We start from the raw sequence: 25,227 nt of genomic DNA on the forward strand, positions 1-25,227 counted from the left end.
CAAACGGATAAAACCACAGTAATAAATCAATACTTGCTAGATTCCCCAAACATTCAGCTTTCATATGCAACTTTTGGATTCATTCTATGTATTACAGTTTTCGGGTAAATCAGTGAAATGTGAAAACACTGCTTTTTTGAGCATTTTATCAACTTTGAACGTGAATTACAGTCAAACGTATAAAACCACAGAAATATATCAATACTTGCTACATTCCTCAAACATTTAGCTTTCATATGCATCTTTTGGTTTCATTCTATCTATTATAGTTTTCGAGTTAATCAATGAAATGTGAAAACACTGTTTTTTCGAACGTTTTCATTTCAATTTTTCAACTTTGAACGCGTATTACAGCAATATGGATAAGAGCACACGAATGTATCTATACTTGCTGGATTCCCCAAACATTCAGCTTTATATACATTTTACTCAAGTTGTTTATTGATTCAGAAAATTCTTAAATACATTACATTTAATTATATATATATATGCTAAAGACTTATCCTTATAAAGTTAGATAAATAAATCCACCAATTTCATAACTTCATAATACCAAAGTTTAGCTATACGATTGGTTAACGTTTTTTTTCCTAAATACACATTCATTGTTAGACATATAGAAATGACAAGTTTTTCAAAGATTTGTCAATTACACATTGTTAAAACTAACTTACACTTACATTACAGTAAAGAGATTCAAAAAAGATTTAGATGTTCTTGTAAATTCCTGTTAATTAAGAAGTAGCGTAAAACTCCATCAAAAAACGTTTCAAAAAATAGACATCAATATAATTGGAAATTTTCAACAATGCCAGCCAGCAAAGTCACGAATACCAGAAATAATTTCCTGCTATAGCGTAACATCATGATAAACATAAACGAAAATTGCTTACATTTCAATTATATTCCAGATGTATTTGAATTAGACTGACTGAAAATGATTATATTTAATTATAAATATATCTTATATTATAACTATCAGAGTTTCTCAATCTTTACAATATACGCGTAAGAAAAAAGGTTTTACACATACAGTTTTCGGTTGAGAAACTCTGAACTAGATTTACAAATATGACTAGTCTACACATCTTATAAATAATCCTTAAAATTAGCTACAAACTACAAGAAGGTCTGCATCCCTACGCAAGGGATGCCGAATCCTTTGCCGTACTTTCGTTATGATCTGCGATGCAGATTGGATAATGTCAAACACAAAAATAACTTCTATAAACTACATTAGGGTTGAACCCCAACAAATGAAATTTCCTTACCCTAATTTATAACATAGTTATAGTTAATTTTTAAAGACCACCGTTGTCGACAATGTGTCTTGCTGTTGTTAAAATTACCAGTTTTTTTCATTCATCCCATGCTCTCAGTACATATATATATATAATATAGTTGGCATCTTATCTAAAGTATTACAAGGTTCAAGACTTGTTGTTGTCTTGAACTGCAAAGTATTCACTTATGCTTTAGAATCTTGAACTTTCTGATTTGCTTTGAATCAGATTCGGAAAACGGCTTAAATAACCAAATTAAATATGAACAAAATAAACATTAAATTCTATGTGCGTATAAATTAATTAATAAAATAAAAAAAAATATATGTACACGTAATTATTAGTAATTTGCCTATATTATCTTATATCACCCATATATGACTTCTATTGGTGTCTACACCCTGTATTATAATAATATTAATAAACGTATTACTATTTTGACACGTAGATTTAGTTAAATTATATTCCAATATACTGGTTATATGCATGCATACATTCATTTAATGATTTACTTAAAGCTCACGCATTGAGTCTAACGTATCTATTTTTGTTAAATTCTGGAAATCTACTGAATATAGTGATAAATAGATATATAAGATTAGTAATCTACAGACATCCAACATCGAGTTAAAGAACTTCGTAATAATTTACCGATTGCTCCATTGTTCTGAGAACTTAAAATCCTAGATTACGTTGACTATACCAATGTTCGACTGTTGCATCTTCAAATAAATCGCGTAGAAGCACAGCGATAGGAAGACGCCCAACACAGTGGCCCGCATTGCAATTCGCTCGAATCTCCAGTTGTTGAAGTCGTCCAAGTATTGGAAACGATTGCGGTAGTCGGAAAGTTCGCTCTCGCTGGGAATCGGAAGTATCGACTGATAGAAATCGTGGAGGACAGTCTTCACGAATTCGTTGTCGTCCACTCGGCTCGCATCTAAATTGTCGTTTAGACACACGAACTTGCTGTAATTGCAAATCAAATATTATTACAAGAATATAAGATGGTTCGTGTAAGGATTTAAGTTACGTGGGTTTGCGTCGAATTTCGTCCAATTGACCGGCTACATCGCTGACGTTCGAGCTAAGCATTTTGAAGGTGACGTCGCCGAAATGCGCGTTGTTGATAACTTCGAAATTGTACTTTGGTTTTCTGCCAAATTGTTTCTTCAGCAGCTTTCCTAGTAAGTGACATTTTAATACCATATCTCGGGTGATAACCGACTAAAAACCAATACACTCGAGTCAGAAAATATACTAAAAGTTAGTTATATTTTACCAATTTAGAGTCAGAGTATCTATCATCAACAGGAACTGGTATGTTCTGTTCTTCATCGCCGTTGGTACAATTAGATAAAATCCATTCGAAATGTTCGACGGTTCCGTAGCTCAACGGTAGATCGTAAATTTTAGTCATTATAGTGCGGATTTCCCTATCAGACCAAGTCCTGCAAATGAATGAAATTGAGCATTGCGCGTCTCTTATTAATTAGGGACTAAAAGTACTTGGATTTGTCGGTGTCGAACTTATCAAAGATCTCACCCACGCTGACTTGCAATGTCTCCTCCATGAGGTAGTGATAGTAAGTAAATGCAAACTGAAGATCATCGGGACTGCGGAATCTGCTGCTGCTGGTCTTGTATATTTCCTTCTTAAACGCTTTCGACATTGCGATCATGATCGGTACGTCAATTAGGATCGGAGCGTGCGCTGCCACATGGCGAGTCTTGTAGCCGTACCTCTTGTTCAACACTTTATTACTGTACTGAAGAGATTCCCCGTACGCATCGACAGTTTTGACGCGTTTCTTTCTGCTATGACTCTTGGCCGATCGTAACCTTCTCTTAATCCTATTGCTCTTCACTATGCCGACATTCAAATTGTTCACAAGTCTCGGTATATCATGAGTGGAGGAATTCAGCGAAGTAAGGATGTTCTTTGGAATCGTCTCCGTCGTTCCATCGACTGCAGTTTCCATAACATCGTACTTGTCGTATTTACTTTGCACCAGTCTGCCTTGCTCGTCCTTCTCCGCATTAACACAATCATTTCCATCCATCTGACAGGAAGGATTGTAACATTGCGAGTCGCATTGTCCGTCGTTGACGTACATCCATGGACAGTCCTCCGCGCAAGGCGGTATAGGCCAACTCAGGTATATGGAGTATCCTTTCTGAACCGTGTGAAAGTCCTCGTAGTAGACAGGTTTACCCAAGAATGTATCGTCGTTGAAATAGATGAAGCGTTTTGTGATATCGCGGATCTTGTGCAGATGGAATTCGATTGCTGGACTCGAGAATGTTGGCAGATGTTCTAGATTCTCGAAGATATCCTTGTGCTGGACAATGTTCAGTTTGGGATTGAATAAGCTTATCCAATTCGGTATTTGACCGTTTGTGACTATGTGCACTTTCCTGATCCAAGGCGCGTACACCTCCAAAGAGCTGCAATCGCATCAACAACAATTATTTTGTATAATTTCAATAAATTAAAAGTTAAACTAACCGTAACGAATATTTCAATTCCAATTTGTCGTCGTATCGTTGCGGCGACAGATCGATAGAGCCCTTGTCCAAGAAAGCGCTGATGACCTTCAGATTCGCCAGGAATCTGGGATCGGAGCCGTTCACCCAAGTATAGACGACATCGATTTGATCGTTGTTGTTATAAACACCTGGATTTATAACCATCGCAGCGACCTGCATTCGAAAAAAGAAAAAAAGTAATAAATATATAATATAAACTTTAAATTCAAATCCGCGCAGCTTCGCCATAATCGATTTTGCGCAACGTTCGTTTGATTTGAATTAATATTGATTTTGTTCTTCTATTAATAATAATAATAATAAACTTACTTTTATTATAATTAACAATGAAATGAGCAGACCGCAATAGAAGCGAGGTGATTTATTTTCCAGAAAGAAGCGATACAACCGTGTCCTGCGTATCATTTGCTTTCTATACCACGATTTCAATTTAATGTTGATCTTCATTTTGCGCTTCAGTCAAGGCACACCCATTGATTCATTTGAACTCACGAATAACGCTTTACTAAAATAACTACTTTAGCTAATTTCTCGGTTAAATTTTTTCTTTTCAAATCACTTTACTCGTTTAGCAATTATAATGGAAACGCCCATCTCTCTTTCTCTTTCTCTGGGTAATTTGTTTAAAAAATATTTTATGGGAATGTTTCGCAACTTACAAATATAACTAAGATTATTCCTAGGCAGAAGCCGAACGCGCACATCGCTCGCGAATCATTCTCCAGGCAGCAGCAGGGTGAACAACTCGCCCGCGGTCTTGGTTTGTTCTTAACAGGTGGTCCAGGTCGAGACCCGGATGGAATCATAATCGCGTAGACCAGGGGAGTTTTCTTTTGTTTCTCCGTTTTGAATAATCGAATGAAATCGTTAAGTTAAGTTCGAAGTTGAATCGAGCCAATTCACAAGTGTCGACTGAATTTGGACGAGGGTTGATGATGCTGTGGCGGTGGTGGACCACACCAAGGGACGAATTTCGACCTTGACACGTTGTGAACCCGCCCGAACATTTATATAAATCAATATGACGATAGTTGCAGGAGACTGCAGGGTGCACTGCCAACAAGCAGGGCTGTAATCAGATACTACCCTCAACGCTTTTATATATAGAAGATATTTACAGGGTGGAAACGTTTATTTCGTTGTTTGATTTATCTTTGAAAACTTTTTATGACTTACCATTACAAAATAAACTTAAAAATATATGAAATTAGATCATTTTAAAGCTTTTGATACAAATATTAAAATTACTAAGATTATAATTTACAAAATACAATAAAATTGAGAGATATGAATGTTTTATTAATTGAATCAGATAAATTAAAATTAGATTATCATTTATAAACATAATTTAGCAGTGCGATTTATTTTCTTATGATTTTGTTAATGTACATTTTACAATTGTTCAATACTTAAATACTTAAACTAATTTAAATTATTTACAATCATACTAGTTTTATAGTTGACATTTTACATAGTAAATTTATTATTAAATAAAACTATTTCTTTGAAATGTATAAATACCAAAAAATTTCTTCATAAAAGACCAAATTATGTAAAAATTATTTAAATATCAAATATGAGATATGAATGTTTTATTAATTGAATCAGAAAAATTAAAATTAGATTATCATTTATAAACATAATTTAGCAGTGCGATTTGTTTTCTTATGATTTTGTTAATGTACTTTTTACAATTGTTTAATACTTAAAATATCCTAATTTAAATTATTTAGAATCATACTAGTTTTATAGTAGATTCATGTATTCATAGTAAATTTATTATTAAATAAAACTATTTCTTTAAAATGTACCAAAAAAAATTCTTTATAAAAGAGCAAATTATTTAAAAATTATTTAAATATGCTGATTACGACCCTGTTTCCATTGGTTGTCAAAAGAAAAGGGTACTGACTTAACGTCATATGTTTTTCGTGGTTATGTGAAAGAGAGATGGCGAGCGCCTTGGTAAATACGGTGTTGAAGAAGGCGATTTCCGCCCCAGCTGTTAACTTCCTCAAGAATGCACCGGCCCTCTTCCACACCAGGTAATTTACACAATGATTTCAACCCCCTTTGCCCTTTGCCCTTAATTATCATTACGTTATGTAACGATTGAGGTTATGATGTAATGTTTTGTAACTGTTTCCCCAGTGCAACCCAGTCGCACAAATGGTACCCAGATTCCGAGTACTTCAGCCAATTCGATGGCCCAGTCATGTTCAACAATGAGGTCACAAAGAACTGGGTTCTTCCACCGATGAGTGGTAAAATGTCCCCCGTGGAGAAATCCGTGAAGAATGTCACCCTGAATTTCGGACCTCAGCATCCGGCTGCTCACGGTGTGCTCAGGTTGGTTCTGGATCTGGAAGGAGAGGTTGTGAAGAATTCCGATCCACACATTGGTCTTTTGCACAGAGGCACCGAGAAGCTGATTGAATACAAGACGTATACTCAGGCGTTGCCTTACTTCGATAGGTTGGACTACGTGTCCATGATGTGCAATGAGCAATGCTACAGTTTAGCCGTTGAAAAGTTGCTTAACATTGATATTCCGTTAAGGGCTAAATACATTAGAAGTGAGTAGAACGAGTGATATTAATATATATATTATTTCAACTTTAATTTATAGCTCTTTTTGCTGAACTTACAAGAATCCTCAATCATATTATGGCCATCGGCACTCACGCCCTTGATATCGGTGCTTTGACTCCGTTCTTCTGGCTTTTCGAGGAGAGAGAAAAGTTGATGGAATTCTATGAAAGGGTTTCCGGTGCCCGTATGCACGCCGCGTACATTAGACCTGGTGGAGTAGCATTGGTAATTAATCTGCTACATCCATTTTTGCAAAATAATTAATATTAATTAATTAGGATCTTCCACTGGGATTGCTGGACGATATTTACGACTTTTCGGCGAGATTCAACGAAAGAATCGACGAGGTTGAGGATGTTTTGACTCAAAACAGGATATGGGTCCAGAGAACCGTGGACATCGGCCGTGTTTCCGCCGAGGATGCTTTGAATTATGGCTTCAGGTAATCCCGTCCAGTTCAACATCGAAATATGTTTATTTTTTCTAATTTCAGTGGAGTCATGTTAAGAGGATCTGGCATCAAATGGGATTTGAGGAAACAACAACCCTATGATGCTTACCATTTGGTCGACTTCGACGTTCCAATTGGAACCAAGGGAGACTGTTATGATAGGTAAAATATATAAGTAATTCATTCGCAAATATAAATATTTAAATGATGATCGTTTCTTCAGGTATTTGTGCCGTGTGGAGGAAATGAGGCAATCTCTGAAGATTATCGATCAATGCTTGAACCAGATGCCAGCTGGCGAGATTAAGACGGACGATGCTAAATTAATGCCACCGAGCCGTACAGAAATGAAGGTAAAATACCAAAAAAAAAAAACAATTTTTACACAATTTCATGAAACATTTATAGAACTCCATGGAGGCTTTGATCCATCACTTCAAACTTTTCACCCAAGGATACCAGGTGCCTCCAGGCGCTACTTATACCGCCATCGAAGCGCCGAAAGGTGAATTCGGAGTTTACTTAGTGTCCGATGGTAGTTCGAAGCCGTACAGGTGTAAAATCAAGGCTCCCGGTTTCGCCCATTTAGCCGCCATCGACAAGATCGGCAAAAACCACATGTTGGCCGATATCGTCGCCATCATCGGTACTCTGGACGTAGTGTTCGGAGAAATCGATCGTTAGATCAATTCAAAAATCTGAATTTTAATTTAAATACTTTGGAAATTCTGGATCTGTATTCTCAAATGATTAAGTTATATTGTTGTATTAATTTGTAAGTCGCAAATATAACTACAAAATTATGTAATAAGACATTATTTTCTTGGCAGTTTCATACGATTAGAAATGTAAGCGATCCGCAAAATTAAATAACGTATTATCTAATCAGTTTCAAGTGTAAATAAACAACTTTTTATCCAATCTTGCTGATTTATATTTATTTATTACATATTTTTTTTGTTATATTACGATAGTATTATTGTATTGATTTAACTATAATAATAAATATGTTTGTTACAACAAACATAGGTCTTTGGATCTTGTAGAATTTTTGATTGTTTTCAATCTGTTACCTTCGTATTGGATATTATGATGAAGACAACAAGATTTGTGTATTGCAGAATAGGAGAGTTCGGCTCTGTAAAGCATTCATGTAATTTGTAGGCAACAAACTATACACGAAATATTCCTAAAATTAGCTTTCTAAAGAGCAATAGATTATATAAACGTTTATTTAATTAGTTATTATTTAAGGATTATATTTATTATTCATTAAAACAGAGATTTAAAAAAATAGTACTGCAGCTGTTTGGAATAATGCTAACGATTCTAACCAATTTGACGACCACAAGAGGTCGCGACCGTGTTTTTTTTTTAACAAGTGATGATGGTATTATTATAAAAAATTATTGTTGACAGTTATAAATAAAACAATTGTAATAAAAATAAACAAATTTAAATGGACAAGAAGACGGCACTGTTTGTGATGAGCGTGAATGAACACGGACAGAATGTGTACATTAATCAGGCCGACCCGACGCGAAGGTAAGCTTTGTGATGCCTCCAATTTTTGCTTTTTATGTAAACATAACCTAAACGAATAATAAATAATATTGTTTAGTTTCATATTCGACGACGATGGCAATTTGGCCGATTATACAATGGATGGAGTAGTTCCGAATATTAAAATGGAAACGCAAATGCAGGAGGATAGCAACAGCAATGATATACTACAGGATAGTATATCTGGTGACCTGGAGGACACCACTCAATTAGGTAACCAATTGTTATGACAGCGCCTACGTTTGTTTGTTTGTTTGTTTGTTGTTGCAAGGGACTTGTTCCAGCACTCTTTGATCAGATCCTATTGGATCAAGTTTTAATCCTAATTGGATGTTTTCCTTGACCTATATATAGCCCATAACCATTTGCAAATGCATTCAATTTGTATTGGAAACATTGTAAGCCAAACAAAGTCTGCAAGAAAAGCTACTTTATATTACAATTTACACAAAATTACGTAATTTTAGATTTTTTTAAACATTGTCAAGAGGTAGGCTTTCTGTTGTTGCTATACACTATTTTTAGATTTCAAATATAAAACGTTCGTTTTTTCCATTTTAAGCTATAATGAACAGTTTGGACGAAGTTCCGAATTTCGAAGAATCTCTAATGCAAGAGCTAGACTCCGATTTGATGAACATGGAGAATTCGCAATCGGACAATTATATAATGCAGCATATGGATATCAGGGAGCCACTGTCCAAGCTCCGGCGTTTGCTCGAACAGCGATTGAATTTGAATCTTCTCGGTTACCAATTCTTCCTTCAAGGAACGCAAAAGGTAATTTGATCATAACTAGGCGCGTATATAATTGATTACATTCATTCTTGTAGTTGGAGAGTCACAAGAATTTAGTGGATCAATGCGTCCAGGGAGAGGGTTTAGTTCAAATTAACGTGGGCATCGAGCAAGAATTGAAGAGGATAAATATTATAGACGTGTTGAAACCAGCGGATGATTACATAGACTCTAAAGGTGGGTTAATTGCGCAATTAGTTGGTGAGGAGTTTTGCAATGAGTATTTTTGTAGAGGAGCAGGAGAGGATGGAACTGCCAGAAGCTGAGGAAGAACCTAAAAAGGTGCAGAATAAAGATAAGAAAGTAGTTCATCAATGGCAAGTGGATAATAGTTTTAAGAATGAACAGGAAAGGCTAAAAATTCCTTCAAACCCAGAATTTTGGTAATTAATTTGTTTAACATTTTTAAAGGAATAATAGCAATTTTGTTAATAGGACTGTGGTTCATGTGAGACACTGGATTCAATGGGCGGTGCGACAGTTCAATCTACCGAATTTAAAGTTGTCGGATTGGTCCATGTCTGGCAGTGATTTGTTCAAACTGGATATCCATGATTTCCAGAAAATCGTACCGAGCGATCCGGGCGATGTGTTTTGGACGCATTTTGAGCTATTGCGGAAGATGAAAGTCGTTGCCATCACCAAAGAGGACAAAATGGAAAAGAAACAGCCGAAGCTTATGAAACAGAACAAGGTGAACAGGATCATGACGAACTATTCACCGCCGACGAGGTATTATGACACGCTAGGTGCAGCGATGGGAAACAAATCTGGTAACAATGGACAGATTCAGCTGTGGCAGTTCCTGCTGGAGTTGCTGACGAGTCGCGACTACAAAAACGTTATACATTGGTTGGGCTCGGATGGTGAATTTAAATTAAATCAACCTGAAACTGTTGCGCAATTGTGGGGTGAACGGAAGAATAAGCCGACGATGAACTACGAGAAGTTGTCGCGAGCTTTGCGCTATTATTATGATGGTGATATGATATCAAAAGTGCACGGGAAAAGGTTCGTGTATAAATTTGTTTGCGACTTGAAACAGTTACTAGGGTATAGTGCTATTGAATTGGCCAAACTTGTTAATTACGGAAACCCAGATCGCGAATGCTAAATTTAAAATGTGTAACATTTTGAGGAAGTATAACTTCCAACTAACCGACTATAATTGTAAATATTTAAAACAACTATTTTTGCACTAGATTTAAGTTCAACTGTGATAACATGAAAACGAATCCATATATATATATATTTATAATATATTAATGTTTGTTGATAGTAATTCGATATTTTTATATATGATTAGAATTAATGTTATAATCGCGCTGTTTTCAAAAACCCATTTGTCATTATTATCGATATATTTATAAATCATGGTTACTACATAAATAATAATTTAGTTTTTTCGAAAAGTCACGACGCTTCAATCAAAATTTCCCGTGTAAATGAACGTTATTTTTTTTTAGAAAAAAATGATTCGCTCGGCATTGTTAAAATCGGCGAAATTCCTGCAAGAATCTGTGCATCGACAGATCAGCCTCTCGGAACCGAGAGATTTCTTCAGCAAGAAACCGCCACCTGCTTCGGGTAAGGCCAAGGACGATAAAGGGAAGAGCAAGAGTGATCCATGCACTGCTCTGAAAGAAACGAACAAGAAAGGCGGAAAACAGGATCCATCCGCCGATCCGTGCAAAAAGAAGAACGATCCGTGTAAGAGAAAAGAAGATCCTTGTAAGAAAAAGGAAGATCCGTGCAAGAAGAAAAAAGATCCTTGCGCGGATCCGTGCAAGAAGAAAGAAGATCCGTGTAAAAAGAAAAAGGATCCATGTGCTGATCCGTGCAAGAAGAAAGAAGATCCGTGTAAAAAGAAAGATCCTTGCGCGGATCCTTGTAAGAAGAAAGAAGATCCGTGTAAAAAGAAAGATCCATGCGCAGATCCGTGCAAAAAGAAAGATCCATGCGAGGATCCTTGCAAAAAGAAAGATCCATGCGCAGATCCGTGCAAAAAGAAAGATCCATGCGCTGATCCTTGCAAAAAGAAAGATCCATGTGCGGATCCTTGCAAGAAGAAAGACCCATGCGCTGATCCTTGCAAGAAGAAAGATCCATGCGCTGATCCCTGCAAGAAGAAAGATCCTTGCGCGGATCCGTGCAAGAAAAAAGATCCTTGCGCGGATCCGTGCAAGAAAAAAGATCCTTGCGATGATCCGTGCAAGAAGAAAGATCCTTGCGCGGATCCTTGTAAGAAAAAAGATCCATGCAAGAAAGATTGCTAGAAAGGTTTGACGTCTCACTACAATCAAGTCAGCGTCAGAAAATTAATGTTATTTGTTTTTCTTTCAAATCATAGTCAAAATTTTTCGTCATAAAATAAATTAATGAAAAAAATGATGCGTTTGGCTATTCTAAAAAATGTGAAATGGTTCGCTCAAAGCTTTTGCAGGGATTTTGAGACGAGTTCACCTTTGGCATGTAAAAAATGTTGCGATGATCCTTGTAAGATTGCCGAAGATCCTTGCAAGGGGAAAAACAAGAAGAACGATCCATGCGCAGAAATGTGCAAGAATCAAGATCCATGCAAAGAAGAGGACCCGTGCAAGAAAAAAGAGAAGGATCCGTGCGCGGAGGACATTTGCAAACGTAAGAAGGATCCGTGCGGAAATGATCCATGCAAGGATCGTGATCCTTGCAAAGACAAGAATGTCTGTAAAAAGAAAGATCCCTGCAAGAGGAAGAAGAAGAGTAAGTGCAAAGAGGAGGAGGAGAAATGTCCGCAGAAGTGTAAAAAGGATCCGTGCAAAAAAGAGGAGTGTAAAGATTTCTGCAAGGCCGCGTGCAAAGATTTGGCGGCCAAGAAAAAGTTTGGTATTCCGCCGACAAATGATGGACGTAACTCGTGCGGCGAGAAATAATAGGAGGCCGTACTTGTCACGTATTTTGGAAGCGTCGGGATGGGAATTTTCAAGAATATATGTTACACATCTTTTAGATTTTATTGTAAGAAAATAGGAGAATGCGACAGATGTATTACGGATATGATAAAGGAGAAGGAAGATGAGAAAAGGAGTTGTTGCCAAAATGAAGAGGACGAGGAAAAGCCGGAATACGTGCCTCCCGTTTATAATTTGAAGGACATATTTCAAGAGGTAAACGCGCTCAACAAGGAAAACGAAAGCGAAATCACATCTCACTACGGCGATTCAAATTCTGTTTACTTCATGTACACGAAGTACGCCTATAACGATATAATGGTCTACCTAAGCAAGGATAGACTTCAGCAACCGGACAACAGGATACCGCTTTTGAAGAAGAAGCCGAAAAAATATAAGAAAAAGAAGAAATGTACTTGAAGCCTTGTACAAAACCATTTCACTTAAATAAAATCCTACGTATCTTATATGAAACGAGTATTAGATCCAAGTAGTCAGATTAAATTTGTTTTTTTTTTTTGATCAATCATTCATTTCGTACAAATCGAATTTCGCAAAAAGAAATGTCCACAAAATCATTAGTATCGTTTTTAATATCGAGGCGTCTGCTGAACACTTCCACGCAGAACTGGTGCTGTTACAAGGGCAAAAAGGGATACGATGACGGGAAGAAATCTCAGAAATGTGTGAAGCAAAAGCCTTGTACGGGTGTAAGGAAGAAGAAAAGGGATCCTTGCGATCTGGAGGAACCTTGCAAGAAGCCAAGTCCTTGCGATCAAGGTCCGAGATAAAAAAGAAAAAACAAACGAAAATGCTATTTATAAAACGAATAAATTAATTATTATTACCGAAGCTTATTCTCGATGTGTTTCAATTTATTTTCCAACGTAAGTGGTTGGTATTCGTTCCATATCACCTGAAATTTTAAGGAAGTCAATGTCTCTGCTTAACTTTTTCTATATTCGTAATATTTACTGGAACTGCCTTGTAACCGATTCGTTCTAAATGCCTAAGTTTCATCGTCGTTTGTCCGACCAGTTTATTGGTATCCCTAATTGTGTTGTTCCATCCTGCAACCACTACAGCAAACCATTCGTAACTTTCGCCATCTGTGGGTTTCTTGATATCGCCAAACTGATATTTCTGCAAACCGAAAGGTTCCACAAATTTACCAGTCTTCTTGTCTCTGCAACAAATAATGTCTGCTCTCGGGAAATGCGGTAACACATGATCGATGAGTATGTTCTGAGCGCCGACGATTTCCATGATGCGATCAGTAACATCCAATATGACCTTTTCCGAGGCGGAAATCCTTTTCGTTTGTGTATAAGAAGGTGAGTATCTCGTTAACCATTTGGAAGCTTTATACCGCATACTCGGATCCATACGATATCCGTTGTAATCTGGTAAATCGATTTCCGTTGATATGTCGAGCGAGAATATCTCCATCGGTAATAAACGACTAGATCTACCTATAATTTGAACAAATTAACATTACATTCATATTAAATTATAGGATTACCATAAGTCTCTGTTACGAATTTCATGTTCAACACCTTATTTAACAATTCCTCTGAATAAATATTCTTAACGCTTAAAAAATGAAGGGCGCTGGACAAACACCTTGGGTACTTATCTAATTCAGGAAACCTTCGTTCATGCTGCAACTCCTCCAAGATGGCTTTGAAAATATCGGGTTCCGTGTTTGGATTGTAATCGAACATGGACAAAGGTAAAAGAATTCGTTCCATGTCTTTCAGTCGAACTTTTTCCAAATGCTGCAGATTCTTTGCGATCCGGTTAGCAGCGAAGAATATCGCCGGTCTGTGCTCTATTTGGAGTGTCGTTCCGAAGAGCGCTCCGTGCAATTGGCAAAGATTCGAAGATTTCTCCAACTTGGGCGATACTTTCTCGATGAAATCCGTCATTTGATCGGCCAACGACGGATTCGACGTGAAACGAACTATTTTCAGAATAGCGCACAGCGTCAGATCGTCGGGATTCGGTTCAGCTATAGCCTTCTCCATCATGACTGAAAGGATGCGCGCAATCTTCACTTTACTCTGCGTCTTAAAGTAACCCAAAGCTGCGATTCCCATCTCGTCCAGGCTCATTTTATCTATTTTCATATCCAACGCCGTTTCGTATTCAAAATCAATTATTCGCTTCCTGCATATATTCATGTAGAAGAATAAGTGCACAAGCTGATCCTTGCTCAACTTTGTTGGTTTCCTTGAAAGTTTCTCCAAGACTTCGTAGATGAAATCGCAGAGTTTTCCTAAATTTAATTTGTACCATCGATCTGCTATTGGAAAAACGTTCTCTTTGTCCCAAGAGGACAGTCTCCAACAGCATACATCGTCTAAAGCACTCCAAATATCATGATAATTGTGAGATTTGAAGGATTCCGTTTCTGGATACAATGCTAATAAATCAAGCATCTCTATCAACTCCTCATCAGTTATTTTTTCCACGTTATCCAATAAACCATCCGTTAAATTATTGAAGCGAGTGTCGGAGAGATTTATGTTGTTTTCTATGCACACAGGCAACGCAATTCTGAATGCCCTAACAATATCTGTTGCGGTCTGAATTCTCCAATCCTGCGACAACATAACATTCATCTCGAGTTCGGAATTGATTTCGGTAGTGCCCGTCCGCAAAAACAAATCCTGAAGATTCACCTAAAGTGAAAATGTGTTAATTTGGTTGTCTACATTAACTAATTTGAAAAATGTATATTTTCCTCTTTTACCTGTCCATAAGCTGATTTATGTTCAATAACTTTGTAAGCGTGCATATTTTCTCGGTCAAGGAAAAGTTTCGCATTCTGTGTTGACGATCTGCAAATTGATCTCACCAATGAATTTCTTAGGTTATGTTCACATTTCTTGTAAAGCTTGTATTGTTGAAAGAGCGAGTTTCTTTTGCTCAACTTCGATAACACACACCACATGTTGATTGTTAATTGATCAAATAAAACATAAAACTACACTTTAATAGTTTGAGGGTGTTTTGATCCCTTTGAACAGCAACAACTTCACGTTTATTAGCAGTTTATGCAATGTGGGAATTATAACTACTGATTGCAAATTCTTCTAGTCTTTTTCTATTAATTTTATTTTGCATTTTTTAATGTATTTTAATTATTCATTATTAAACAGAAAAGTTGTATTAGTAATATTAATAAATTTTGATTTGTTATATATGTTGAATAAGGTAATAAAATCACTGAAACAAATGTCAAGATAATTTTAAAAAAAATATATATTAAATAAAAGATTATAATTAATAAATATTAATAATTAATTAAAATGGTAGGAGAAAAAGTAAAAGTGAAGAATGTTATCGAATTTGCATGTAGAATGAGCCTGGATGGTTTTAACATATTGCAATTATAAAATATTTCAAATTAATCCTAACAAATAAGTCTTTAAGTAGTTCCCTGTATGGATTAGCAATTGGTTGGCGTGCTAAAAAAAAATAATGAAAATAATTAAGAGAAATATTTATTATATATTGTTAGAACTTACGTATCGCCAGATTCGAATAACACCTCAGACTTCCTCTTGATAAACAGTATAATAGCAATGGCTGCAACAAACACCGTTGTTCCAATAGAAATAGTCATAATCTCATGAGATTTCGAGGGTTTCAAGAACATCCTCATACTGAAATCGTGCCACACGCTCTCGGACCATGTGCTGTATTTGCCCGAATCCCACGCATAGTCTGAAAGAAAAATTCAATTTACTAATGAATTTGAATGAACTTTTAACAATACCTTCGATATCAAACGCTGGACTCTTGGCTTCCGTGAAGTTCATACTGGCTTTAAAGCATTGAGTTGAATTCAAGTTACTTATGCTCTCCGACATATTGAAGTATCTGTAAATCTGAAAGAGAATTTTTAAGTTAATATTTTGTACAGCTGTTGATTGTGGTAAGAATTACATCTGTGTTGAGGTCAGGATCGCAAGGGCCGGTTTTAACTTTGTCGGCGGTGAACCATGCCAGAGTCAAACCAATCAAACTGGTCACGATGTTCGGAACGACCGCAACGCTAACGTACAAATTGAACGGTGCTTGCCGGAACTGCCTTCTCTGGACAGCCTGATGGACGGTGCAATTCGCGTTCTCCAGATAGCAATGGAACAGTTCGTTAACCAACAGAACATCGGCTTTCTCTGAGCCGTTGTATTGTTCTTTCGTTACGAACTCGAAAATGCTTTTAGCCAAACCGGTCGAGATCTTAGCCACGTACTCCTGTATACTGTCCTCAGGTACGACTTTGATGCTGTTCTCCGAAGTGTTGACGTAATTGAACTGCAGATTGGCTGCGTTATCGTAAATCGAGTGGTAATATTGGGATTTGTACGTGTCACCATGATCCGCCAAGACGATGCCAGGTATTTCAGGATCTTCGTTCAAGAACGATTGTAGCGATGCCGGAGGAATATTACCACTGGATTTCTTGAATCTATCGGCGTTATTTTTATCCAAGAGATTGAACATACGTGTTATCTGAAATTGTATGTTTGTTTAATGAGGTTCTATTAATTGATCGTTGTTAACTAACCTCTTCACTATCTTTCTTATAATGTATATACATTTGGTCAACTTGACTAATTTGGCTAATTTCAATGTACAAAGCAATGTCCTTAAGATTTATGTTGGAAACAGTCTCGTTGTTGCTTGTAGTAAAACCGTGCACGGGATATCGGTCCAAAGACATATCATAAACAATTCTTTGAGATCCGATATAATCATAGGATTCACCATTGAAAAGTACGAAAATCACATTGTAATCTAAAATTAAGTGTGTTATGTTTAAAAAAGAATATAAACTATTTGTAATTACCATAATCTTCGTATTTTGGCACCATCCGTTTCAAAACCTGAGCTGTCGACAAAAGCGTAACCAAACCAGAAACTGGAGAAGCCGCACCCGGAACCAAATCACTGAACATGGACGAACTATCCATTCTTGCTGATACCACAACGTACTTCAACGAATTTGTTTGTGCAATTGGAAATAATGTCGCCCAAACGTTCTGATCACCAAGAGCATCGCAGAATTTCACCGTGTTAAAGTTAAAATTCGCATTTGAACCACGCCTAAAAAATTTTCGAAATTTAGTTACACACAAAACTAAACGCAAATGATTGGTTACCTTATGCAAGTGGGCGTATTTATGGCGGCAAACATAAAACTTGAAAGTTCCAAGGCACATAGAGATCTGTCCTGATGTGTTTCATATGAAAAATTGTTGAATTTAATGAAGCAGTCTTTGATCATTTTCACATCCTCGGATAGGTTCAAATAAAAGATCGGAATTGATAGATCTTCTAGCAGGAGGCCAGTGCCATACTCGTTCCATGATTTCGTGCATGTGCCATCGAGATTTGAGTAACGATTCGGACATGAGTCTTCATGGCTGAAATGCTTGATTGTGGTTTCATTTGTTTCATACACAACTAGGCCGGATATTTTGCTTGATGTTAGCAATTTTTGAACAACTTCTTTGGTGAATTCATTGACTGGAATGGCAGGGATATATTGCAAATTATTGTCTAGTGAAAGGATCAAGTCCAGTTCACTGGATTTCTTTACGTAATGCACTACACCGGTTGTACCCTCCTTTGCAGCTGCAAAAAAATATTGGGAATCAATTGTTTAAATATTTACAAGTCTGATGCAACTTACATGAACAACCTGTTTGATGTGTACCATTCATTCTCCGAAAGCAGGACGCAATTCCATTCAATGGCTGGTACATTTTGTCTTTGGTACGTTGAGCATTGCCTGCAATACACCATATAAAAACAACAAGTTTTCAGTGAATAAATTCAGTTACTTACTTTGGGAATTTACAATTAGAGCTACTAACAGTATAAAATTCACGTAAAACCTCATGTTTTCAACAGTCTTTTGATCATAACAAAAGTGTCAACTCTTATGGACAATTTTGTTTGACAAGTGAGTGCAGACAAGTGATTCACTCTATTTCCTTTTTTGATATATTGACATTTTTATTTTATACGCAACCAAATTTACATCTCTGTAAGAAATTTCTAAAGTTATATGACTTGGAATTTACTGAAGTATGGCTTCGATAAGACGCATGTAGAAACGCTGTCTCAGTGGAAAGCTTATTACCACTATATACAGTGAAACCTCGCTTAACGAATTTTCACTCGTATACTGAAATATTAAAAATAATATGTACACTAGGTCCTCTTTTTATGCGGTTTTTATTTCAAGAAGCATTTTTTTAAATAACTATTTTAGGCCATTTTGACACGTTTTGAGAAAAATTGGCAAACCATTTCATCGAAAAAGATGATAATTCTGAACGAGCATTCAAGTTTCAACGCGAGCTTCAGAATTGCAAAGCCAAAGCAAAGTTTAATCACTGATTATATTGTCAAAAGGGAAAACATCAACATGTGAAGTTGAGACTAATTTTACTTGTGAAGAATCATTATCTTCAGGACATAGATCTGATATGCTGACTATCTCTTCTAGTGATGAAAGTGATTTCGAACCAGTACGCAAATTATGCCGAACACTCTCATAAAACTCATATAATTCTAAAGAAAAAAAATGTGAAGAAAGATTAACTTTCATAACAATTTTCTGTATTTTTTTTTTTGTAAAATTTTTCCGTATAAATTTAGAAGGAATATGTTAAGATTATATTTTTCTGAAATTTAATAAACATGTCTATGATTGTTAACGTTTTTATAAAATTATGAATTAACATTTCAGAAAAAAATAAGATAGTAAGACTAATTATTTTTCTGAAATTTAATAAACTCTTTTTTATGCGATTTTCGGTATATTCTAACTCATTGATTTAGTTTTATGCGGTTTTAAATAAATTATGGAACGTATCCTTTATTCTGATACGTGTGTCTAGTCCTTTTTTGTGCGATTTATTTTTATGCGTTTTCCTGTCGAACGTATCTACCGCATAAAAAGAGAACCAAGTGTAAATCGTTACAATTCTTACAATTCATTTTGTTCGTTAAGCGAAGTTCCACTGTATATATTTTCTATAATGGATTTTCGGTTAATTTTCTTATCACTCTCAATTCTTTATAGCATATATATATATTAAACTACTTGATAATAGAAATAAATTGAATGCTTTTTTTTTATCAATTTTCACATTTTATTTTACAAATCGCAAAGGCACAAATCTCAAAATTAACAAACATTTTAACAAGAAAATTAATTAAGTTTCGAATATATTTACATTTAGAAACATACTCCGATGACTTTTTTGTTTTTGTTTTTGTTTCTTAGAAATTAACAAACACATGAAGTCCTTACACGCGAACTTAAAAACTAAACAACAAAAACATACGAAACGAAATGAAATTATTTATGAAGACAACAACAACAACAAAAAAAAAAATGTATAAAGTTGGTTAAATGTATGAAGAAGGTTGTCTTTTGATAATAATTATTTTTGCTCCTTTCTTCAATTTAAGTTATTGCATCTAGTTAGTAGCTCTCAACTTGTCACGCGAATCAATTACAATTTTCATAACATCTACTTAAAAACTGAACAAATTGCACTACTACGAAATTTTACAAATTAATAAAATCACTCACATCGATCTCTTTTCCATAACTAATATTATTATCATAATCATTTTATTTATTTTTTTTTTTGCATATTTTCACTTTTCTGTGTGTGTGTGTGTGGCCTAACGAAACGAAATCCTAGTAATAGTAGTTATTAATCTTATTTTTTTTGTTAATCATTAGCTAAATGTAAAGTTGCCCTAATCACTAATTAACAATTGATAATAAGATAAAATAAAAAATAAAAGCGTTTCTTTGCTGCCGGCTGGGAATACCATTGTTTCCGGTGCGTCTTTGTTGTTCACATCGATCAGTCTTTACTGTTTTATACTCTTATTTGCAAAAATACCACTTACTTTAAGAAAATTTAACAATTAACAATATTTTTTTTTATAAGTGTCAACAACTCGCTTTTAGACCCGTTTAGTTTATTACATTAACATTTTTATTGGACGTCCGGTGTGTGTGTGTGTGTGGTTACCATTTCCTTCTCCATTTTTTTTTATTATTCGTTCTTAGGTTTTAAGTGCAAGGGAATTTCTTGACATGTGATAAAACTAAACGAATAAACGAATCTCTTTGAATTGAACACAAATTAGGCGCGCTTGAATAGTTTTTTTTTCTTTTCTTTTTCAATTGGTGTTTCACATCAGGCTGCAACAAATTGATTTGAAAGGAAGATTGACGCTTCTTTTCCATATCCACATTATTCCCCACTGGATCTCTTCGCATTTCACGGTTGTCGGTTTGCAGTGTTCCTTAGGCCTCTTGGGCAGTCGTCTGTATTGGGATTTTTTTTATTATTCTCAATGACCGTGACATCGTCCTCCCAACAGTCGAGAAGGTCATCGTCGATGCTACTTTGGGGCGAGAAGGTCCACAGGGTGACCTCGTCGCTTGCAAAGTTCTGTAGGATTTCTCTGGGGCTCTTGAAGATCTCCACGTCGGGGGTTGTTTCGCGCGTCCTGGTCATCCAGTCCTTGACAGCCTGAGTGATGGGATGCGTTTCGTCTTTCTCTTCCTTGTCGTCGTCTGCTGCTGCTGCTGCTGCTACCACGCTTGAATCCCGAGCGAGGTCTAAAAAAGAACCAGTTGTGGTTGATGAAGAAGGAGAAGGAGGAGGCGTTGTTAATTCAGTGCTTGTTACCTTTACTGCGTCACGAGTCGAGGCCACGGCCGGTTTGAAGCTGGTCGTCTTCATCAAAGCTTCAGTCAAATCATTGCTCTTTTTTCTTTCGGGACCCAACAGTGACATGGTCTTAAAGAAACCATCGTTGCTTGCCTTTATGTTCAGTGACCGGATTTTCTCCTCCAGACTGCTGTACATACCGCGCTGGATTATCTTGTCCAGCTCCTCGGAAACTTCCACGTTCGTCTTCTCCTCGACCAACAAAGAATCCTTGATCAAGAAATCATAGTCATCCAGATTCTGTACGATTTGAGAATCTCTAGAAGATTTCTTCTTTTTCTTGTTGACTTTCTTTTTTTCAGGTGATTCTGCTATCGGCTTCTCCTCGATTTCCTTCTTCACCACAACCTTCTTCGCAATTTTGGGCACCTTCTTGGGCTCCTCCACCGATTCAGACAGATCCACGTCTGTGACGATAACCTTCTTCTTTTGTTTTACAACCAGTGCTTTCGGTTTGATCTTCGATTCTATTTCGGCTAGAGATTCGATGAGCATGTCTATCTCTTGATTCTCGCTGGGTTTCTTCTGGCATTGCTCGATCATCGCTTTCTCGATAACCTGAACATCCTGGATAACAATTTCTCGGGGAACCAAGGGAATGGGTTTAACGTCAACTTTTTCAGGTACTTGGATTATATTGTCGGGTTTTGCAGGCACAACATCCACTAATTTAGTCACATCGTACGATTCGAATCCGTCTTCGGCGACGGGTGCGACCTCCTCTTCCTCTTGGCCGCTAAAATTGTCAACTTCTTGCGCTTTATTTTTCCGTTTCTTCTTGTTAGAAACGGAGATCCATTGATTCGGATTGGGTTTTGATTTAGGGGATTCGGGTAACGGATTTCTTTTCGGCGACTGCTGCACAGCACTCTTAATTGTAACATTGACATTCGGTTTTACATCCTTCAACGGAGCACTCGATTTTTTCGCTGATACATCACTGTACTGCATTTTGGTTGTAGCTTCATCGTCTCTTGGAAGTTCTTCGACGGGTTTTTTTACATAGGTTCGTTTGGGCTTCGGCTTGAATTTGGGGGACAGCTTTCGCCTCTGCTCTTTGGCGGCTTCCTCCAGCTTCGAAACGATCACTTCGATGTCGATGTCCCTCTTAGGGAACGTCACGGGTTTCGGTTCCTCTTCAGGTTTCTTCTCCACTTCGGGTAAGATTTCTTCTTGCGCAAGATCTTTCGATTCCTCCGCGGTAGATTCGAGTTGTTTAAGGACTGGCGAGTGCTGTTGGAGATGTTGGTGATGATGCGGATGGTTAGGAATAGCATTAACGTAATTGCTTTTGTGATCGGGATGGACGAAATTTATGGGGATACCCGGTGGCAGACAAGTCGGGTTGAAGCCTGGAGGTAATTCATTTATGAAGAAAAAATTCGGGGGAATGAATGGGAAGGGAGTTTGTTCGACTCTGTACGCCATTGGGACGAACTCTTTCGCGTCTGGTTTCAGGGACGTTTTGCTGACATCCACCGGTTTTTCATCTATGGATGCAGTCACGTCGGCTTCAGCCTCGGTCGAAGTGCTTGTCCTGTGCGTTCCCTGAATGATCCTGTTCTCGATTTCGCTGACTGGCTCCTCGGATTCTGAGTATTCATCGGAAGATGTGCCTCCATCTGGAATGGGCTTCGATAGCTTCCTGCGCCTCTTTTTCTTGATTTTTCGTGGTTCCGTTGTCGCATCATCAGCTTCTACAATAAAAATATACAAATATAGGACCTGAGGACATCTAAAAGTGTGTCTGTAATACTATTAACCAGTTATACATTCCCAAAAACGACAGTTAGATTGGGGTCTAAAGAATTCGAAGCAAATTGATTTTCGACGCACGGTTTAATTTTACCAATTGTTGGCACCGCCTCAAGTCAGACATACGTGAAATGTCATTACTCTTTATGACCGGTTCTATTTGCGACATTGTTGCTTTTCGTGTCACGCATTAATTACCTGTGGATCCAGGAAGCCCTCCTCCGCCGTTGCAGTACAGGCCTGGATATGCCGCAGTGAAGGCCGGATTGAAGTCGACATTGTTCGCCGTTTCACCGCCGCTCTGACTCAAATCCTGACTCGTCTCCTCGTTATGCGGACTCGTCGATTCCGTCTGCAAGGAAGCACATCCAATGGTAAAGCATATGTAAAGATGTTTTTCGCACGTAATGGATTCACGAAGACTTCCAATAATAACTGGGTTAATGTGACCGAGTGATACAGTATAATGGAGTTGAACTGACCGGCGGCTTACATAAGGCCCGACTAAATTTAGAGAGCAGGGGAGATCCTTGGGCATCAATTTTAGAAATTCCTACAGACTTACCAGCGAATCCGTGCTGTACCGTTTCGATCTGGAGGTCGGATGATGGTCCGGGTAGCAGAACGGAGCGTTGTATACCATGAATGGGGTGTACGGATCGTAACCTGCAACGAAACGTATTCAAATAAATACATTGATGCATTCGGAATTGGGTCGAAAGGGCTTCGAACTTTTATTGACCTGTCTCTATCTCTTTAACCCTATATGCGTGTCCCGCATATTGAATCAAACCAATTGACAAAAATTGTTTGGAAACATTAATTCCTCGTGATTACTACGAATTAAAGACGCATTTAATAATAACTCAGTACATTTCCTGGTTACACAACCATTGACATTGACAAAGCGGATTATTTCGCTCGATATGATGATACTTACTATTGATGTAGTATATGCCGTTTTGGTCGACGAATCCGTTTGGAAACACAAATTGTTGAGCCTCGTATTCCAGGTCCGTACCTTCTGTTCCATCTACAGATGATCAAAAAAAAAACAAATATATACATTAATCATTGAGCAATGAAATATTTACAAACAAATGCATTGGCTCCATTGAACAAAGTTGATTTGACATACTACAAGTCTTTGATATTTCGTTTCAAGATGAGAATATTATTTATACATTTTTTATCATGAATTCAATTCAATATTTCAATATTCAACAATATCTCACATAATGCAGGTGATTACCGAATATTCCGCACTGTTTGAAACCGAGGACTTTAAAACCCCATAAAAGATAATCAATACAGAAGCGTTGATTTACTGTACCAAACTTTGGATTTTACCTGCAGATTGGTGGTCTGGTGTGCCATTTCCTGTTGAGTTTCCCGTGGATACGGTTGAGTTTCCTGTCGAAGTTTGCGTCTGGTAAATTTTCGGCTTGCTCAGGTAACCCTTCTTGAATAGCACGTCCTGTCTAGGTGTTGTGATTCTGGTGTACTCGTCTACGAGGAAAAAAAAAAATCGAATTCAATCAATTATATAAATAAATTGCTGTAAACAGGAACGATTAAAGAGCATAAGTAATAAATCAAAGGCACGTGAAAGGGTAATAAGGATCAGACAAAAAAGTCGCATCGGTTATCTGCGAGCAAAAAAAAGAATTCCCTTTCCGAGAGCAACAACAAACAAGAACGATGCACTTTGCACGCAAAACAATCTAGGATTTTTTTTTGTTGTTTTTGTGTTTTCCGCTATCAGTGGAAAAGTGTTCGTTGACTGATAGTGAATACCGTTTGAAGCCAAAGTTTGAGATCGCATGGACCACGGACCAACAACGATAATTATAGAACGGGTTCTTTAGGAACGCGGAAACCTTTCATTCCAGTAAGATTTGGACCGTTCAGACGATCAATCACAGATCAATTCCGGACGAAATTATAAATAAAAACATGCAATTCTTAAGAGGCTACCGATTTGCGGTTCGCAACAAAAACGTAACAACTTAATATGATCATGCTCATATTTCATTTCACACAATTTCACCCTTTAATTAATTTAAATTATAATTTTTTTACATATATCTTTGAAAGTACATAATGATGCTTCGATTACAGCAATATGGATAAGAGCACATGAATGTATCTATACTTGCTGGATTCCCCAAACATTCAGCTATAAAATGCATCGTTTGGATTCATTCTATGTATTACAGTTTTCGAGAAAATCAATGAAATGTGAAAACACTCTTTTTCGAGCAATTTTTAAACTTTGAACGCGAATTGCAGCCAAACGGATAAATCCACAGTAATATATGAATACTTGCTAGATTCCCCAAACATTCAGCTTTAATATCCATCTTTTGGATTCTTTCTATGTATTATAGTTTTCAAGATAATCAATGAAATGTGAAAACACTGCTTTTTCGAGCAATTTTTAAACTTTGAACGCGAATTACAGCCAAACGGATATATCCACAGTAATATATGAATACATGTTACATTCCCCAAACATT

At 36.8% G+C, this 25,227-nt stretch overlaps 7 protein-coding genes across 7 annotated transcripts; 3 read left to right on the forward strand and 4 right to left on the reverse strand.

Annotated features, from left to right (window-relative positions):
• Positions 1-1,023: 1,023 nt before the first annotated feature.
• LOC108561151 (N-acetylglucosamine-1-phosphotransferase subunits alpha/beta) lies at positions 1,024-4,884 on the reverse strand. Its single transcript, XM_017918965.1, has 6 exons — positions 4,493-4,884; positions 3,793-3,986; positions 2,793-3,731; positions 2,566-2,734; positions 2,317-2,510; positions 1,024-2,252 (listed from the first exon to the last, which is right to left on the reverse strand). The coding sequence occupies exons 1-6, from the start codon at positions 4,637-4,639 to the stop codon at positions 1,967-1,969; spliced, it is 1,929 nt and encodes a 642-aa protein (XP_017774454.1). The 5' UTR covers positions 4,640-4,884; the 3' UTR covers positions 1,024-1,966.
• An 899-nt stretch (positions 4,885-5,783) lies between these two features.
• On the forward strand, positions 5,784-7,687 carry LOC108561146 (NADH-ubiquinone oxidoreductase 49 kDa subunit). Its single transcript, XM_017918960.1, has 7 exons — positions 5,784-5,878; positions 5,985-6,409; positions 6,463-6,650; positions 6,704-6,867; positions 6,919-7,038; positions 7,100-7,229; positions 7,285-7,687. The coding sequence occupies exons 1-7, from the start codon at positions 5,784-5,786 to the stop codon at positions 7,558-7,560; spliced, it is 1,398 nt and encodes a 465-aa protein (XP_017774449.1). The 3' UTR covers positions 7,561-7,687.
• A 524-nt stretch (positions 7,688-8,211) lies between these two features.
• Positions 8,212-10,585, forward strand: LOC108561150 (DNA-binding protein Ets97D). The gene is made up of 6 exons (XM_017918964.1): positions 8,212-8,421; positions 8,498-8,652; positions 9,002-9,219; positions 9,273-9,414; positions 9,470-9,620; positions 9,673-10,585. The coding sequence occupies exons 1-6, from the start codon at positions 8,336-8,338 to the stop codon at positions 10,349-10,351; spliced, it is 1,431 nt and encodes a 476-aa protein (XP_017774453.1). The 5' UTR covers positions 8,212-8,335; the 3' UTR covers positions 10,352-10,585.
• Positions 10,586-10,651: 66 nt separating this feature from the next.
• On the forward strand, positions 10,652-12,158 carry LOC108561145 (keratinocyte proline-rich protein-like). Its single transcript, XM_017918958.1, has 2 exons — positions 10,652-11,508; positions 11,608-12,158. Exons 1-2 carry the CDS (start codon positions 10,710-10,712, stop codon positions 12,147-12,149), a joined length of 1,341 nt encoding a protein of 446 aa, XP_017774447.1. The 5' UTR covers positions 10,652-10,709; the 3' UTR covers positions 12,150-12,158.
• Positions 12,159-12,675: 517 nt separating this feature from the next.
• Positions 12,676-15,205, reverse strand: LOC108561149 (FAST kinase domain-containing protein 5, mitochondrial). Its single transcript, XM_017918963.1, has 5 exons — positions 14,923-15,205; positions 13,690-14,851; positions 13,143-13,639; positions 13,016-13,083; positions 12,676-12,935 (listed from the first exon to the last, which is right to left on the reverse strand). The coding sequence occupies exons 1-5, from the start codon at positions 15,121-15,123 to the stop codon at positions 12,758-12,760; spliced, it is 2,106 nt and encodes a 701-aa protein (XP_017774452.1). The 5' UTR covers positions 15,124-15,205; the 3' UTR covers positions 12,676-12,757.
• Positions 15,206-15,510: 305 nt separating this feature from the next.
• Positions 15,511-18,184, reverse strand: LOC108561147 (nicastrin). Its single transcript, XM_017918961.1, has 9 exons — positions 18,030-18,184; positions 17,875-17,973; positions 17,342-17,816; positions 17,029-17,285; positions 16,747-16,976; positions 16,122-16,691; positions 15,952-16,063; positions 15,701-15,899; positions 15,511-15,640 (listed from the first exon to the last, which is right to left on the reverse strand). Exons 1-9 carry the CDS (start codon positions 18,082-18,084, stop codon positions 15,622-15,624), a joined length of 2,016 nt encoding a protein of 671 aa, XP_017774450.1. The 5' UTR covers positions 18,085-18,184; the 3' UTR covers positions 15,511-15,621.
• A 1,734-nt stretch (positions 18,185-19,918) lies between these two features.
• On the reverse strand, positions 19,919-24,242 carry LOC108561148. Its single transcript, XM_017918962.1, has 5 exons — positions 24,059-24,242; positions 23,649-23,741; positions 23,274-23,374; positions 22,907-23,060; positions 19,919-22,650 (listed from the first exon to the last, which is right to left on the reverse strand). The coding sequence occupies exons 3-5, from the start codon at positions 23,349-23,351 to the stop codon at positions 20,498-20,500; spliced, it is 2,385 nt and encodes a 794-aa protein (XP_017774451.1). The 5' UTR covers positions 23,352-23,374; positions 23,649-23,741; positions 24,059-24,242; the 3' UTR covers positions 19,919-20,497.
• Positions 24,243-25,227: the final 985 nt, after the last annotated feature.

This window comes from Nicrophorus vespilloides, unplaced genomic scaffold (genome assembly GCF_001412225.1).
Source record: "Nicrophorus vespilloides isolate i.1.1-1 unplaced genomic scaffold, Nicve_v1.0, whole genome shotgun sequence".
In the NCBI taxonomy this organism is placed as follows: Eukaryota; Metazoa; Arthropoda; class Insecta; order Coleoptera; family Silphidae; genus Nicrophorus; species Nicrophorus vespilloides.

Bases quoted from the DNA above. Each gene is read 5' to 3' on its own strand.
- LOC108561150 (XM_017918964.1), top strand. From the start codon at position 8,336: ATGGACAAGAAGACGGCACTGTTTGTGATGAGCGTGAATGAACACGGA. The intron at 8,422-8,497 runs GTAAGCTTTGTG...AATATTGTTTAG, and splicing joins CAGGCCGACCCGACGCGAAG to TTTCATATTCGACGACGATG. The intron at 9,415-9,469 runs GTGGGTTAATTG...GTATTTTTGTAG, and splicing joins TGATTACATAGACTCTAAAG to AGGAGCAGGAGAGGATGGAA.
- LOC108561151 (XM_017918965.1), bottom strand. From the start codon at position 4,639: ATGATTCCATCCGGGTCTCGACCTGGACCACCTGTTAAGAACAAACCA. The intron at 3,987-4,492 runs GTAAGTTGCGAA...TTTCGAATGCAG, and splicing joins GAATAATCTTAGTTATATTT to GTCGCTGCGATGGTTATAAA. The intron at 2,253-2,316 runs GTAACTTAAATC...TTGCAATTACAG, and splicing joins GAAATTCGACGCAAACCCAC to CAAGTTCGTGTGTCTAAACG.
- LOC108561145 (XM_017918958.1), top strand. From the start codon at position 10,710: ATGATTCGCTCGGCATTGTTAAAATCGGCGAAATTCCTGCAAGAATCT. The intron at 11,509-11,607 runs GCTAGAAAGGTT...TTTCGTCATAAA, and splicing joins AGATCCATGCAAGAAAGATT to ATAAATTAATGAAAAAAATG.
- LOC108561147 (XM_017918961.1), bottom strand. From the start codon at position 18,084: ATGAGGTTTTACGTGAATTTTATACTGTTAGTAGCTCTAATTGTAAAT. The intron at 17,974-18,029 runs GTAAGTAACTGA...GGTGTATTGCAG, and splicing joins TCTAATTGTAAATTCCCAAA to GCAATGCTCAACGTACCAAA. The intron at 16,064-16,121 runs GTAATTCTTACC...ATTCTCTTTCAG, and splicing joins ATCCTGACCTCAACACAGAT to ATTTACAGATACTTCAATAT.
- LOC108561146 (XM_017918960.1), top strand. From the start codon at position 5,784: ATGGCGAGCGCCTTGGTAAATACGGTGTTGAAGAAGGCGATTTCCGCC. The intron at 6,868-6,918 runs GTAATCCCGTCC...TTCTAATTTCAG, and splicing joins GCTTTGAATTATGGCTTCAG to TGGAGTCATGTTAAGAGGAT. The intron at 7,039-7,099 runs GTAAAATATATA...TCGTTTCTTCAG, and splicing joins AAGGGAGACTGTTATGATAG to GTATTTGTGCCGTGTGGAGG.
- LOC108561148 (XM_017918962.1), bottom strand. From the start codon at position 23,351: ATGGTATACAACGCTCCGTTCTGCTACCCGGACCATCATCCGACCTCC. The intron at 23,061-23,273 runs GTAAGTCTGTAG...GCTTCCTTGCAG, and splicing joins GGTACAGCACGGATTCGCTG to ACGGAATCGACGAGTCCGCA. The intron at 22,651-22,906 runs GTAATTAATGCG...TTTTTATTGTAG, and splicing joins AGGGCTTCCTGGATCCACAG to AAGCTGATGATGCGACAACG.
- LOC108561149 (XM_017918963.1), bottom strand. From the start codon at position 15,123: ATGTGGTGTGTGTTATCGAAGTTGAGCAAAAGAAACTCGCTCTTTCAA. The intron at 14,852-14,922 runs GTAAAAGAGGAA...TTTTCACTTTAG, and splicing joins ATAAATCAGCTTATGGACAG to GTGAATCTTCAGGATTTGTT. The intron at 12,936-13,015 runs GTAATAATAATT...CTTGATCGCAAG, and splicing joins CACATCGAGAATAAGCTTCG to GACTTGGCTTCTTGCAAGGT.